Source organism: Wyeomyia smithii, chromosome 3 (genome assembly GCF_029784165.1).
Source record: "Wyeomyia smithii strain HCP4-BCI-WySm-NY-G18 chromosome 3, ASM2978416v1, whole genome shotgun sequence".
Taxonomy (NCBI): domain Eukaryota; kingdom Metazoa; phylum Arthropoda; class Insecta; order Diptera; family Culicidae; genus Wyeomyia; species Wyeomyia smithii.
The window spans coordinates 266,644,264-266,659,914 of NC_073696.1; the positions used below are offsets into that span (position 1 = coordinate 266,644,264).

General features: G+C 37.7%; 1 protein-coding gene across 1 annotated transcript; it reads right to left on the bottom strand.

Moving 5' to 3' along the window:
• Positions 1-12,822: 12,822 nt before the first annotated feature.
• Positions 12,823-13,510, bottom strand: LOC129729253 (uncharacterized). Its single transcript, XM_055687764.1, has 3 exons — positions 13,418-13,510; positions 13,182-13,340; positions 12,823-13,119 (listed from the first exon to the last, which is right to left on the bottom strand). Exons 1-3 carry the CDS (start codon positions 13,490-13,492, stop codon positions 12,823-12,825), a joined length of 531 nt encoding a protein of 176 aa, XP_055543739.1. The 5' UTR covers positions 13,493-13,510.
• Between the last annotated feature and the right edge of the window lie 2,141 nt (positions 13,511-15,651).

Consider the following 15,651-nt stretch of genomic DNA (forward strand, 5'->3'; position numbering starts at 1 on the left):
TGTCAGAACCACAGCAAGAGCTGTTTCATGTGACTAACGAAGTGCTCGAAAATGATACAAAAGCTTTTAAATTGAAAGCGACGGGCCAAAGCGTCACTATAACCTGAAAGTTGTCAATTGAAAATGACTTTGTCAGGCTCTGACCGGGACACTGAGAGATAGCTGGAAATTGGCGCAGCATCTGGTGGACACATTCTGGAGTCGCTGAATTCGCGAATATTTGCCAACTCTAACAAAGCGTACAAAATGGTTTCCACCAGTAAAACCGATTAAACCTGGGGATCTGGTGATGATAGTTTACGGATAAGAGGGCGTGTCATGAACGTCGTAAAGGCAAAGGATGGGCAAGTTAGGCGGGCGTTGGTGTACTCGAATAGAGTAACTGTAAACCGACCTGTCACTAAGCTGGCTTTGTTAGACGTTCGGTCGGATTCGGAAAAACCGGAAGTGGAAGTCTCGGGCGTACCGGAACTATACGGGCGGGGGGATGTTGCAGAACCCACTGTGCAGTCGTCACCGGTTGTCAGTGAGTCCCGGTCACGCATGACAGACTACCAACACAATGGACATAGATCAGAGGTTCAGCGTCAAATGATAGATAAAATATCGATTAAGCGAGGAGAAAGTTAAGAGAGCTCAATCAGTGAAGTTTAATCAAGGAAGATAGTAGAAATTTTGATTAGAGGAAGAGTTTGTTAAAAGTGTGAAATTTGTGGATTGGTAAGGCTGAAAGGAGATTTCTTAAAATTACTATTTGCACATTCCCCGTAGTCGAAAAACACCAAAATGTGAGTTGCAAATTTTGTAATTATAAAAATCATTAAACAAATAATAAACTTTCAGATTTGAAGCCGCAGTTAAACGCACGCTATCAGGGAGGTGATTTTTTGCATCTTGACACCGAAAATTTCCTCAACAAGAAGATTTGTCGACTGCCACGGAGACAGGATCGGAGGGAAATTGAAATCCGAAGGTCGCAAAAAAAGAAGAAAAGAGTGGCCATCTTTTTCGTCCTAGATATCGCAAGCAAGCTGAGAGTGGCCTCTACAACTACGATTCGAGCTAGGAAAACGAGCTGGACTGTCGACTTACAAAAAGGGGGTGACTCCAAATCGAGACTATTAGCAAAAAAAGGTCGGCCAGACAACGATCGCGAAAGCTGTAAGTGAAGATGCTGACGAAGTTCAATTGCGTGGTAAAGGAAAATTAAACTTAAGTCAAGGCAGACTTCTGGACAGCCTTTGGACAGACAGCTTTCTAGATTTTGCATATTGCTATTACGAAAAAAAATTATGATTTATGACATAAACACAACAGAGTTCCGACCAATAGAAAAATAGTGGGCTATCGTCAAGCGGAAGAAGACACGAAAAACAGTTGTCAACGACGTGCAGTTCAAGGCTAACTGGCTTTCTGTGGTGAACTAAATGCCCAAGAAGGCTGTACAAAACTAGATAGAAGGAGTCAAGGGAAAGGTTCGATAATTCGCATTCGCTAGAAGGAAGCTCAATATTTTTCCTTCATATTGTACGAATTGAACTAGAAAAAGAAACATGATTTGACTTTTGAATAAAAAAATATCCGACATTTTTTTTTACCAATTTTAAATCGTCACACCCTTTAGTCCAATATGAAACATTATATCTTCAAAACAAGCTTGTTAGAAGAACAATGTATTCGGCTAAGGTTTTTGTAACAACATCATCTACAACTTTGTTGAAAACACCGCCAAGACTGAAAAGTTAGATTTTGCAGCGCCACTGGCAGTAGGTTTATGGTCTTCCTCGGAGGCTTTTTATATACTCCACTTCTTCTGAACCAGTTAGCGATTTTTAGCTCTCATACCACTGTGCAACAGTTCCATTGTAATCCGTTTCAAGCCAGGTGTGTTGTTACTTGCTATCGGATTAATATCTTCGAGATTGTTCTATGACATGCAAATGGTTTGTGAAATTTGAAAGCTATAGTTTTTTTAAAGGTCTGTATACATTATTTCTACACCGTCATTTCATTTGGATTGGTTGCAAAATGTGTAAACTCCTGCTGCTAGTAAGTTGTTTCTTCCATCAAAGTTCAATAGAAAAACTTGCAGTAAAGGGAGGCGTGAGTAAATTCACTTATATGTATTTACTAGTTGAACGTTCCCGGCGATGCTCGGGATCAAAGGCTTCAAAGACAGATTTTTTTTTATATTTCATTGCTGCATTAGCTCAACTCACTTCAGAAATATAATTTACATCTTATACTTCCATCATCACTTTGAGTAGGGTGTCGAACGTCTTCGTCAGTGGTTTTCTTCGGACCTTCTTTGCATAAGATTGCGCCAGTAAAACTACCGAAGAAAACCACTGACGAAGACGTTCGATACCCTACTTCAATATTCTGAGAACGCGCAGAACGGAAATACCCATATTGGTTTTTTTTTTTTTTGTGATTTTGGGCTGATTTACAGAAACTGGAATTCACCATTTTGGATTTCAAAATGACGTATGGAGTTCCACTTTCGAAAGTATTGAAATTGTTGGCCAAATATCACTTTAGAAGTCATAAATTTGCATGTTTCGTGTAGTTTTGTGAATAATATATCAAATTTAGTAATCAGATACTTGTTATTTTTCTTCAAATGGTCTTCTCAACGTTAACAAACATTTTAATGAAAAAAAATTGTGTCATCGCTATAAAATGACGTATGGAGGTCCACTTTCGGAAGTATTGAAATTGTTGGCCATATATCACTTTAGGTTATTTTCCTGAAACCGGAAGTCGCCATTTTTTAATCCACAAAACTTTGTAGAAAATAAGAAAATAAAAGATTTTTAATGCTTAAGCTGCCTCTTAGTCGATATTGAAACAAATGAATCGTAACCATTCCTGCAGCTAAATGTGAGTTTTAGTTTGGATTAACGCAAAAAAAGTAAAACAGTAAGATTAAGAGCTGAATGACCTTCTGGTTAAAAGCTCTCTAAAAAAAATCAAATTCAAATTCAAAAGTACGAAAGTAAATCGAATGCCGTAAAATGTAACTATTCACAAAACTACGAAAACATCAGAAATGTAAAATGTTCATGCTCGAGACATGGGTTATTCTGCAAAAAAAATTGTAGACGAAAGAACAACGAACATTTTATTGCAAAAAAAAACAAATCATTGAATTTTGATTCAGAGGCGAATTGCGCATAAAAAGTCAAAGTTTCGCATGTAATCGTATAAAAACGTATAAATTCAAAATAAAGTATTTTTCGGTGATTTTCTGTATTCTGTATGCTGTATGTGGTCCTCGTGGCTCTGTGGTTAGCGATGTCGATTGGCTCCCACACGGTTGTGATATCGGGTTCGATCCCCGATCAGGTCGAGAATTTTTTCGAACTGCAATTTTTCTCGACTCAGCTCTGGGGCACGGTGTATCGTTGTTCTTATCCTACAACATGCAAAATGTGCTAAAACAATATCGATAACGAATTTTCTCATCTAATCTGGTTGATCGAGAGCGCTATTAGAAGGCTGCAATATTGTTGTGCTGTATACAGAAAATCATCTTCAAACATACATTTTATATTTTAACATAAACAAACATTTTAATGAAAAAATAATCACATGTCATCGCTTTGAATTTTGATTTAGAGGCAAATCCAGCATAAAAAGTCATAATTTTGCATGTTTCACGCAGTTTCGTGAATAATATCTCAAGTTTTAGTAATCAGATACTAATTATTTTTCCTTACATATCTTTCCTGAACGTTGACAAACATTTTAATGAAAAAAGAATCACATGTCATCGCTTTGAAATTAGATTTAGAGGCGAATTCAGCATAAAAAGTCATAATTTTTCTTGTTTTACGTAGTTTTGTGAATAAAATCTCAAGTTTTAGTGAACAGATACTTGTTACTTTTCTTCAAATGTCTTTCCTGAACGTTAACAAACATTTTAATGTAAAAAAAATCACATGTCATCGCTTTAAATTTTGATTTAGAGGCAAATTCAGCATAAAAAGTCATAAAGTTGCATGTTTCACGTAGTTTTGTGAATAATATCTCAAGTTTTAGTAATCATATACTATTTATTTTTCCTCAAATGTCTTTCCTGAACATTAACAAACGTTTTAATGGAAAAAGAATCACATGTCGTGGCTTTAAATTTTGTTTTAGAGGCAAATTCAGCATAAAAAGTCATAATTTTGCAAGTTTTACGTAGTTTTGTGAATAAAATCTCAAGTTTTAGTAAACAGATACTTGTTACTTTCCTTCAAATGTCTTTCCTAAACGTTTACAAACATTTTAATGTAAAAAAAATCACATGTCATCGCTTTAAATTTTGATTTAGAGGCAAATTGAGCATAAAAATTCATAAAGTTGCATGTTTCACGTAGTTTTGTGAAAAATATCTCGAGTTTTAGTAATAATATACTATTTATTTTTCCTCAAATGTCTTTCCTGAACATTAACAAACGTTTTAATGAAAAAAGAATCACATGTCATGGCTTTAAATTTTGTTTTAGAGGCAAATTCAGCATAAAAAGTCATAATTTTGCAAGTTTTACGTAGTTTTGTGAATAAAATCTCAAGTTTTAGTAAACAGATACTTGTTACTTTCCTTCAAATGTCTTTCCTAAACGTTTACAAACATTTCAATGTAGAATAAACACATGTCATCGCTTTAAATTTTGATTTAGAGGCAAATTCAGCATATTTTTGCTTGTTTTATGTAGTTTTGTGAATAAAATCTCAAGTTTTAGTAATCAGATACTAATTATTTTTCCGCACATGTCTTTCCTGAACATTAACAAACATTTTAGTGTAAAAAATCATATGTCAACGCTTTGAATTTTGATTTAGAGGCAAATTTGGCACAAAAAGCCATAATTTTGCGTGTTTTACGTAGTTTCGTGAATAATATCTCAAGTTTTAGTAATTAGATACCTATTATTTTTTCTCAAATATCTTTCTTAAACATCAACGAACATTTTAATGAAAAAAGAATCACATGTCATTGCTTTGAATTTTGATTTGGAGACGAATTAAGTATAAAAAGTCATAATTTTGCATGTTTTACGTAGTTTTGTGAATAATATCTCAAGTTTTAGTAATCAGATACTAATTATTTTTCCTCGAATGTCTTCCCTGAACATTAACAAACATTTTAGTGAAAAAAGAATCATATGTCATCGCTTTGAATTTTGATTTAGAGGCAAATTTAGCACAGAAAGTCATAATTTTGCATGTTTTACGTAGTTTTGTGAATAATATCTCAAGTTTTTGTAATTAGATAACTATTTTTTTATAACTAATGTCTTTTCTGAACATCAGCGAACATTTTCATGTTAAAAAACCTACATGTCACCGCTTATTATTTTCGATTTAGAACGATTCAAAATGATGATGAATACTGTACACCACAGAGACTGAGGGAATAATATCAATAAGATCAAGCGTTACGGAATTCCATTTTTATATAGTAGATAACCGTAAAATCTGCAAATTAGTTATTTTCTCATTTAACATTCTGCTCAAAAGATGCTTTATGATGTCAACATAGTTTCCTTGGAACCATTATCAACATATGACAAGACGGCCATTTCACTTGGTACTGTCCGTGTTACCCGTAAGGCGCGTAATACTTTCCTCATATCCGGTAGTTTCGAGTTTTTCATAAATTGGGGAAACGAATACATGGTGAACAATGTTGAATATAATGTTCAACCTTTCCGCCGGGTAATTATTGCCCGTTACCAAAAAATCGCTATGAGGTCAACAATTACCGAATGGATGAGTCAGATCTGCCGATAATGGTACCGAAAGATACATACACACTAATTTCGAAGGTGATAACCAGCGATGGAAACGTGGTACTAGCTTACACAGAGAAAATCGCTGTTTCATAGAACTGAAACTTGATCGGATGGAACAGTGTGTGTGTGTGTGGATCCTAGATCCCACTGTCTGGCAGTGATATAGTGAAAAAAGACAGTTGCAGTTATATTTCAATTCTGCAACTATCTTAGTTTCGGGTTCTAGAAGGTGTTAGCTCTACCGACCTTCCAAAGACCCTTTACAGAATGACTGAGTACTTGCAGTACATTCCGGAGTAATTTTCCAATCGGTAAGCCCCGCCTCAAAATAATTATTATTATTTTCAGACTTTCAATTCGTTTGATACATTTATATCAAAAGAATTGACCCGTATTTAATAGCATGTTATATTTATTAACAAAAGAAGTGCCAAATAGTAAAATGAATAAATCTTACCATATATCCTACGTACCAAAATATAGCCTATGTATGGACCAAAATATTACCAAAAATCTGATGACAAATTGCTAAACTTGTAATAAATAATGTGTTAATCGGTCGCCTACGCAATTGCTACAATAAGAAAATTGAACTTAAAATAATAATGATGAATTAAAAAATTTAAGCAAAAAAGACATTTATTTGCAATGCATTTGCTCCATTTACGATGGAAACAGCAGCACTGTCTGTCCACTCGGACCTGCACACAAGCTTTCATGCAAGCCTTGATGTGGAAAGGACACGACGCTCGTTCCGATTGTCACTTTCTATGCATGAACAATTTTGAAAGTAACAAACATATCACTTTTAAACTACCTCCCGCATGTTCACTATACTTATCTTTAGCCGTATCGTTTTAATGTTCACTTCCTCTATCACACGGGATTCGGTAGCTCAAATTGCACTACTAAAATTAGTTTTTGAAGTAGAATACTTCTCTCAGGAAGTTCGGCTACATAGGGATGTGAAATGAAAATCTAAAACCGAAAAAAGTGAAAAATATGTCCAATTTCAAATGCTAATAAATCGGTTAGTATTCGATGGATTTCCTTCGTTCTTACAGCAATAGATTGGAAAATCTTCTAAGATTCTTCCCAAAATAAGATAATTGTAATTTTATTATTCACACTATTGTACTATTGAAAATAGTCAAGCCTTATCAAAACGAAAAATTCGACCTCTGATTAGTCGTTATATGCTTGCTTCCCAAGCACGGTCGACAGAATCATATACCTTGCAATTGAAAACATGCTATTTGGCCTATATAAGAGCCTGTTTCAGCCGGAGCCGCTCATAATAGTTCTAGACAGCGACAACAGCAGTCGTCCTTCCTTAGCAGCAGCACTAGCCTGTGGTTGGTCACCACGTCTCAGGAGCAGCGCGGTTTTTCTCAGCGTGTGTCGCCAGACAGCCATTATTCCCCCCGTGTTGGGGCAGCATGAAGATTGCCATCAGGAAATTAAATTTTGGAAATCAAAATGCCTTTTTGAAGGTAAATAAACAAGTCATTGAAAGTTAATAATTTTTGTCAAGGCAAGCAAGTATTCTGTGTTGCATCCTAGCAATTTAAATTTGTCGCACCCGTCTAATTTACTGAATGTGAAATAGCTTCCACAGTGCATGTTGTCCGTGTATCTTAATTCCCCCAATGTTAGGGCAGCTCAAAGGTTGTAATTAGCAACTGATTTTGAACAGCAAAATGCTTTTTTAAGGCAAATAAAAAAATAATTGAAGGTTAATAGTTTTCTGGCATCAACACAAGCAGACATTCTGTGCGGGATGCAATCAAATTCTGTTGTAGTTGTCTAATTTTTACTTTATTTAGTAAACTCCCCACTGTAGGGGCAGCGCAAACGCTGCGATCAGCATAACCGACATTGAATAATAAACTGCCCTGTTAGTACGCATTCACAAAAGCAGTTAGTTCGACTATGCAGAGCTAATATGAAGTCGATTCAATCAATCAGCATAAACAGAATTTCGTCGTCTCCCAGCTGCCAAGTTGCAACATGATGCAACACGCAACAGCGAGCAAACGAAATCGCTTGATGTTACAAACTGCAATAAGATACGGGTTAAAACCGTTGCGTGTGTGAGAGCACCATCGGTGTTTATTCGCTGGATACACTATCTACTGTCTACTGAACGCAATAATCTGCTTGCATGCGACATGGGGACGGGAACATTTTCTTCAACCAAGCTGCGCAACACGACACAAAACATGTTATTTTGTTGCTTCAATGAGAGTGCTATCGGTCCGGCTCGACAGAATGTTCACAAGAAATCATTTTTGTGCATCCGAGCTACGAAACTGAGGAAAAACTTTAGAAACTGAAAAAAGAGGTGGAACTTATCAAATGATCGCTCTGAACCAGAATGAAGTCACACATATTTTTCAAGTTATATCATTCCACCACGTACGTAAAATAATTCATTCCTATTTTCATCCCTATATAAGAGCCTGTTTTAGTCGAAGCAGTTCATAGTAGTTCTGAACAGCGACGACAGCAGTCCTCCCTTAGATAGCGGATAGCGGTCACAACTATGGCATGGCTGTGGATAAGCGTAGCAGTTTCAGCGGATCTCACCATCGATAGCAGCAGGGCCAGCAGATTCAGGTACAGCGGATACCAATGGCGGCCACAACTGTGGCATGGCTACGGATAGCGTTGCAGTTGCTCAGCAGTTGGGCCAACGTATAGCGGCCACAACTGTGGCATGGCTATGCATAGCGTAGCTGTTGCAGCGGGTATATCAGCATCGATAGTAGCAGGGTCAGCTGATGCAACGACACTCCCTTCACTAAAATGCTGTTTCAGTGTGGTAGCGGGAAGCATCAGCAGCAGGCTTGCATGAAGTGAATACATCAGCCAGCAACTTTCTCTAAGGCCTCTGCCATAGTAGACGCGAAAAGCGGCGCGAACCGATTCGCTCGGCCGTAGGTTGATGTACAGCTCTACTGATGGCTGTACATTAACCAACAGCTGAGCGAATCGGTTCGCGTCTATTATGGCAGAGGCCTAATGGGAAAGTTGTATCAGTTTGTTCAGAAGAATATTATTGTCGGTAATATTACAGAGATGCGATTGCGTAAATCCGATTTTGAATTGAACAATTGTTCTTTTGAGAACAAATAACACACTTATTTGAAGAGTTAGTAGCTTTTAGTACCAATAGCAGTATAGTGACAGCCTCAGCGGTAGATGCAGATGCAGCCGGTACTTCCCTGAGGCCGATGTAAAGGTAAATGGGAGCAGCACGGCGGAACAGTTCGGGTTATGCTTAGACGCGCGTCATTTTTCGTTGTTGATATTCCCCACATGAAACGACGCGCTTTCGTATGATAGCGGTGGTATTAGCGGTACATGCATTTGCCAACACTTCCTCCAGTAAAGCCGTGTCTAGTTTTCAATGTGAAAACACCTTTCTCATTGTGTTGACCGTGCGCCTTAGTCCTCACTATCAATGATAAATTGAACAATTGTCCTTATAAGGACAACAAATGAATTAATGAAGATTTAATTTTGAATTAGAATACTTCTCTCAGGAAGTTCGGCTACATAGGGATGTAAAATGAAAATCTAAAACTGAAAAAAGTGAGAAAAATTTCAAATGCCAATAAATAAATAAATAAATAAATATAAATAAATAATTTTCGATGGATTTCCTTCGTTTTTGCAGCAATCGATTAGAAAATCTTCTAAGATTCCTACCAAATGCATGAAATTGCAATTTTATCATTCGAACTATTGTACTATTGAAAACGCTTAAGCCTTGTCAAAACACAAAATTCGACCTCTGATTAGTCGTTATACCGCGCTTTCCCAAGCACGGTCGACAGAGTTATGGACCTAGTAAATTGGGAATGCATCATTTGGCTTATATAAGAGCTTCATCAGATAATAAACAAACATTTCATCGGATATTAAATTGAACAACTGAAATATGAAGAACACAAATGATTATTTGAAGAGTTAATATTCTCTCGTTTTGCGCTATAATCCAAAGTTAATTATCTTCATCTACATGCATACTCTGACTATTATTACGTGTTTGCGTCGCTTAGTGTTTGGCTACGGTCATGCAGAACGCAAATAACGCAAATCTGTTGGAATGTATAGCTCTACTTCGCCTTAAAAAGAGCTGTACATTTCACCACGGTAAGGCGAATCGCATCGCGCCGGCATTCGCGTTCTGCATAACCGTAGCCTTTGTTCCGTTCCCGTTTAATGATGTCGTATTAAATGTGCATATTACAATTCGGCAGCACTTCAACTTCTCATTTGCACAAAATTTAAAAATATCCAATGAACTTCATTCAAAATATCAGACAAAAAGAAATTACAATACTGCCAATGAACGCTCAACGTTTATTTACTAGATATTTACTAGGAAAAATGACTGACACGCAAGCAGTCAGGTTATCTTTCTTGTAAAAGGATTCTACTTCAACCTTGCGGTCGTGGCTTTGCATACAACCTTCTTGTGATTTTTTTTACTAGCCGATACAGTATTGACTCTACACTTCTCAAAGCAGTGTTCATCAATCCTTTTATTCGTAATACCCTTTAAACACACTGGACTCTGAACGAAGGCTTCTCAACTATGACTACAACACGAATTACACCTTCCACGTATTAAAAATCACGACAAAACGCGACAACTTCGGACGCAATAACGAAGACAAACCCGCTGCAAACGACCGTGGCGCCAATATCCCATATGTTAATTCAGCTATTTCATCGGATAATCTTCACGGCACTACGATACACATCAAGTAAAAGTTTCGCATCACACTCAACATAACAAACATTTCTGAAAAAACCTTGATCGGATGGAACAGTGTGAACCGAAATTAAATTTAGAGTCTGATGCTCAAGACCTTACATTTGGAGAACCTAGAAATAATGTTTGTCCAAACCTTCTAATTATTTTTTCTAATGTTCGAATCGAAACTATCAACTAAAGAATTCCAATTATGAACCTGTCCAAACTTCGATGATATCAAATGCAAATTTACCCCAAGTTTAATTTGGAGTCGCTAATTAAATAAGCCTTCCTAGCCAACGATTTGTGGCGTTTGAACCTGTGCGCTCATTATCTATTGGCGGCAGTATTTCCTGCAGCACACCATTCGTTAAAAAAAAATATCATACAAACTTTTCCTTTTCCTCAAAAAAAACCATACAAACGGAAATTAACCCCAATTTCGGCATTCATATGTAGCAAGTTTGCCAACATGCAACTCTATAGACACTGCGGTTGTCTGGCTGCCATGTAGGTTAGCATCATCCCGCCTTCTTTCGACTCCGGGCTCGCAAACCGGAAAAATCGCAAATTGGCTTCCTGACAACCTGCCTACCTTCTTCCATGGTCTCGGATCATAAAACCCAGGGAGCAGGGAAGAGAGAAGGAAAAAAAGCACACCACCAATCCGATATCGCCGCAGAAATTAAACGGTTAATAATAGCGTCCTGTCGCGTCCCGGAGCAAGGGAATGAAACAAGAAAATCCCGCCAGGTCTTATCGCTCGGATGTTTATTTCGGTTCCCGCCGTGGGGGCGCTCGTGTTTCGTTGACACCGCTTGAGTCCATCACTTTTCAATCACATCAAAGCGTAATCGCGGAAAATGCCACCACCGTCATCCGCCGCCGCCGGTTTCAAACGATTTCTTTTCTGTGTTTTCCGCTTTATTTTTTTCTTACTTTGCCTATCGGCTCGGGCTGCAAGATATCAACCGGGCTTAATCTGTTTTCATCTTTGATGTTTGAAAATATGGTAAAAAAAATGATAAATATATATATTTTAGGTACTGCATGGGGGGAATTTCTTTTCACTCCGATGATCGCTGCAGCGCGATGTCATTCATCCAGGGAGTTTTGATACGAACTGCAAAGAAAGTAGGCCCCCGCGGAAGGTGATGGGGAAATTGAATCAGCCTTCGTGGAAAACCACTGTGGGGAAATTGCTCACTTTGATCGTTTTGCCTGGTGTTGTTTTTTATTTGTGAATGAAATTATGTTTGGATCCTGGGATCAGAAATCTGGAGGAGTGTTTTAAATAATCATTGATGACACCACTCACATCCGTGCAGCCTCTTATGAGGACAACAGAATAAATAGGTAAATTAGAGCTTCTCAAGTTATTCCCCAGAGTGTGACCAAGAAACAAGAGAAAAAACAGTACTGGAACTAGAACTTATCTTACAGTTGACGTCACAAATTGCCACCGGGTTTCAGTCTGAACAAGCATCATAAACTAGCCAGCCTGTTCAGCCGATTCCGGCTTCGATGCACACGCCAAAAAGCCGTTTAAAGGGCGTAAAGTTCTTAAGTGAAAGCCAACCGGCAGTTAGAAGATCGTAAAACAACACTAGTTCCACCGGTCTACTCGCAGGAACTGGGCACCCTCCTCGTAGCACGCGTGCCCGGGCCCGTAAATGTCCCGGGACCAGTTGCAAACCGGAGTCTCCTTTTACGACTTTGCAATGGATCTTTCGGAAGCATGCACGGAGTTCTGGGCGAGTAAAAGTCAGTGTCGGAGCAACAATTGCCCATGTGAGAATTGGCTTTACGGGTTGCAGTTGTAATGCCATGCTGCCCACGGCAAAACGCTTCAACAGTCCACGAGAGTAGTTAAAAAGGAATAAAATCTTTCTGCTTAAGATGTTCCGAGCTGGGGCACTTCGGGTTCTGCAGTGAAACGGAGAATGATGTCGAATGTCCTTCCAGCAGGCGATGCCTTTAAGATTCCGCTCTGGTTCCTTTCAGCAAGTTGAAGGGATACAATATTTTCAAATGAAAACAGAAAAAAATATCACGCTGTCTCGTGCATTGCCGTACAATAAAAGCTAGCAGTCAAATCGAAGTTAGTTTCCACAAACTAATTTCAAACATGTCTTAAATATATCAACAATTGTCGATTTAGCGTTGCAGCATGTCAAAAGCGCATTTTCTCTGAATACAAAGCGATTTAAATGTGTTTTATTGGATTGGTACTATAAAATAACTTGGAATTATAAGATTTCTGCCATTCTACGAAACAGCAATTTTCAATGTATAGGACAGTACCACGTGTTCATCGCTCGTCATCACCTTTGCAATAAGTGTGTACGTATCTTTCGGCAACATCATTGGTAGATCTGACTCATCCACTCCGTAATTGTTGACCTCATAGCGATTCTTTGGTAGCGGACAATAATTACCCGGCGGAACGGTTGAATACTGTCGGAATTTTTTCACGACTGCAAGCTCAGAATTGAAAAACTCACAAAATGGTTCACTATTTTTGATCAAGATCATGCCGATGGAAGTTTCAACGTGATAGTACACCTAAAAAAAAAAACAAAATACATGGTAAAATTTCCTACTCCTGCGTTAAATTGCATATTCACCGTGTATTCGTTTCCCCAATTTCTGAGAAACTCTACATCACCGGACATGACGAAAGTATTACGCGCCTTACGGGTTACACGGATAGTGCCTAGTAAAAGGGCCGTCTTGTCGTATGTTGATAAAGGTTCAAAAGATACTATATTGATATCATAAAGCGTCTTATGAGTGGAATGTTGAATGAAAAAAACTAAATTTTAGAATTTTAAGGCTATTAGTTTATGTGAGATTAACCTACAATTCCCTTAACTGCAAACTTTTCTTTCAAACTTTGATGTAAGAAGCAACTTACTAACAGCAAAAGTATGACCATTTTGAAACCACCCCTAATTGAAAGCTTGCCAACGACTGTGTACGGGAAATGTATTCAGACCTTTTGATTTTAAATTACACACATCATTTTCGTGTCATCGAACAATCTCAAAAGCAATCAACGAATTTGGAAGCGCCTACAGCCACTAATCTGATAGCAGGTAACACAAATTTTCACTGTCAGTGATAGATTCTCTTTTGACACTGAGAGCTTTGAATATCAGTATCAACACGAACGAACTGAAAGTGATAATTGCTTTCAGCTCCAATCAGTTGACAGTAGTAATGCTGACTGGCAGCATTTCTGTGATTTCGCACACGCTATGTTGCTCTAGTGATGTTTATGCGGTGTAGGATGGAGGTGCCTATCTGCTTCATTGAATTCAAGCAATGGATTGGCTCAGATCAAATAATTTCGATGTTAATTAAGTTATATCATTTTTATCACTGACATGATTATTGACTGATAGTTGACACGGGTGACACTCAACATCAGTTTGAAAAGAGTGAGAGTGAAACTGCTGTTGTATCATTTTCATTTTTTTGTGTCGAAATTTCGCAACACTGGGTAACAGCACACCCGGTTTGAAAAAATAATAATAATGGGAGCATGGTGGAAATTGCACGCACAGGTTTTTGATATTAACTCTTTAATTGAGCCGTTGAGAGCAGAAGTGATACATGTGCCATTAAGTAAACTTCTCAGGAGACGCGATAAACAAAAGCACTCAAATTGTAAATTATTCCCAATAATTTTATTTTCAACATAACTGCATTAAATCATTGCTGGAAAAGTTTCAAAAGACGGTACATGAAAACATAATGAGTTCTGGGTAAGAAACTTACACAAACTTCAATGGAAAAACATGTACCACTTTTGTTTTATGGGAAAAATAATGACAACCAGAAAACGTTGAGACCAAAAGTGGTACATGTCTCAGGGCTGCAAAAATTCGAAATAAAGATATGAAATTGATTGATAGATACTGTCAGTGTAATGATTCTTTCACCCACTGACTACCGTCCGTAATCAAAGGTATCCATGAATATATGATAACCATTTCATTGTCTTGCCTTTTTTTATTTTGATTTGCATTCTTACCACTGTCGACACATTTGGATCTACTGAGTTCATTCTCAATTATCAATTGACAGCCACTCTAAGTGAAATTGAAAAATTCATAGCTCTCGGCAGTGACAGTGAAGTTTTTCCATTGTTTTTCTCAGTCGAAAGGTTTATAAAGGGTAAGTTTAACACATGATACTAGAAACATTTATATTATTGAAATTTCAATTCCAATTTATGGTCCAGAAAATATCATGGCTTCGGATCTCTGACGAATCACTTTCGGAGGCAAACTATGGTGATGAATTTGATTGACATGTATGGCGGATCAGTTAACATGGAACAGTAGGCAGATGAAACAAATTTCCTGCAACAGATTCAGTCGTTATGCTGAGAGCCAAAACAAAACCACAGTTACAATGTTTGGGACCATTGGTTGTGACGAAAAGCCTTCAACCCTGAGCTGTACGCAGTTGCAATGATTCTGATAGCCACGCCATCCAACGTGTCCGTGGGAAGAGTTTTCAGTGCGCTTGGTATGGTTTTCTTGAGCCCTTCGGACTGGCCTTGGCGAGGACAGTTTAGCTAACATCCTATTGATAAATTTGAATAAGGATTCGTTCCAACAGGCCATCTCAACGGCCTACAACTGGAGAGAGGGGAACAATGTCGGCGAGGGTTGATAGCATTTGTAATTCTACTTTATAAAATTAACGAATTAAAAATAATATAATAACTAAAACAACGGATTTCTCTTTAGTTTAACTGTTTGTTCTTTAAATCGAAATATTCAAAACTTTGCATTATATATTTTATATGGCCCATATATTGGTACAACGGAAAAGACGAATAAAAGTAAAAAATATACATTATTCACTTAAAATCTATCCAATGTGTAGATCTCCTCCTTGATTTTTTCTTCGTTACGGCTTTAGTCAGAACGCAAGGGCATTACATAGGTCGCGCATTGTTTTTCTTGCCTGCAAAAATCTTGGATGGCCGCTGATTACACTGACGACACAGAACAGTTTTTTGTTTCTGCCTATCTTGATGCGATCAATATGATTTCACACTGGTTTCTTCACTGGAAAAGA

What these genes read in the sequence shown, in the direction of transcription:
- LOC129729253 (XM_055687764.1), bottom strand. Translation starts at nt 13,492, where the DNA reads ATGGTCATACTTTTGCTGTTAGTAAGTTGCTTCTTACATCAAAGTTTG. An exon ending in AGTTTGCAGTTAAGGGAATT is followed by an intron (nt 13,341 to 13,417) that starts GTAGGTTAATCT and finishes TCCACTCATAAG; the next exon opens with ACGCTTTATGATATCAATAT. An exon ending in ATTGGGGAAACGAATACACG is followed by an intron (nt 13,120 to 13,181) that starts GTGAATATGCAA and finishes TTTTTTTTTTAG; the next exon opens with GTGTACTATCACGTTGAAAC.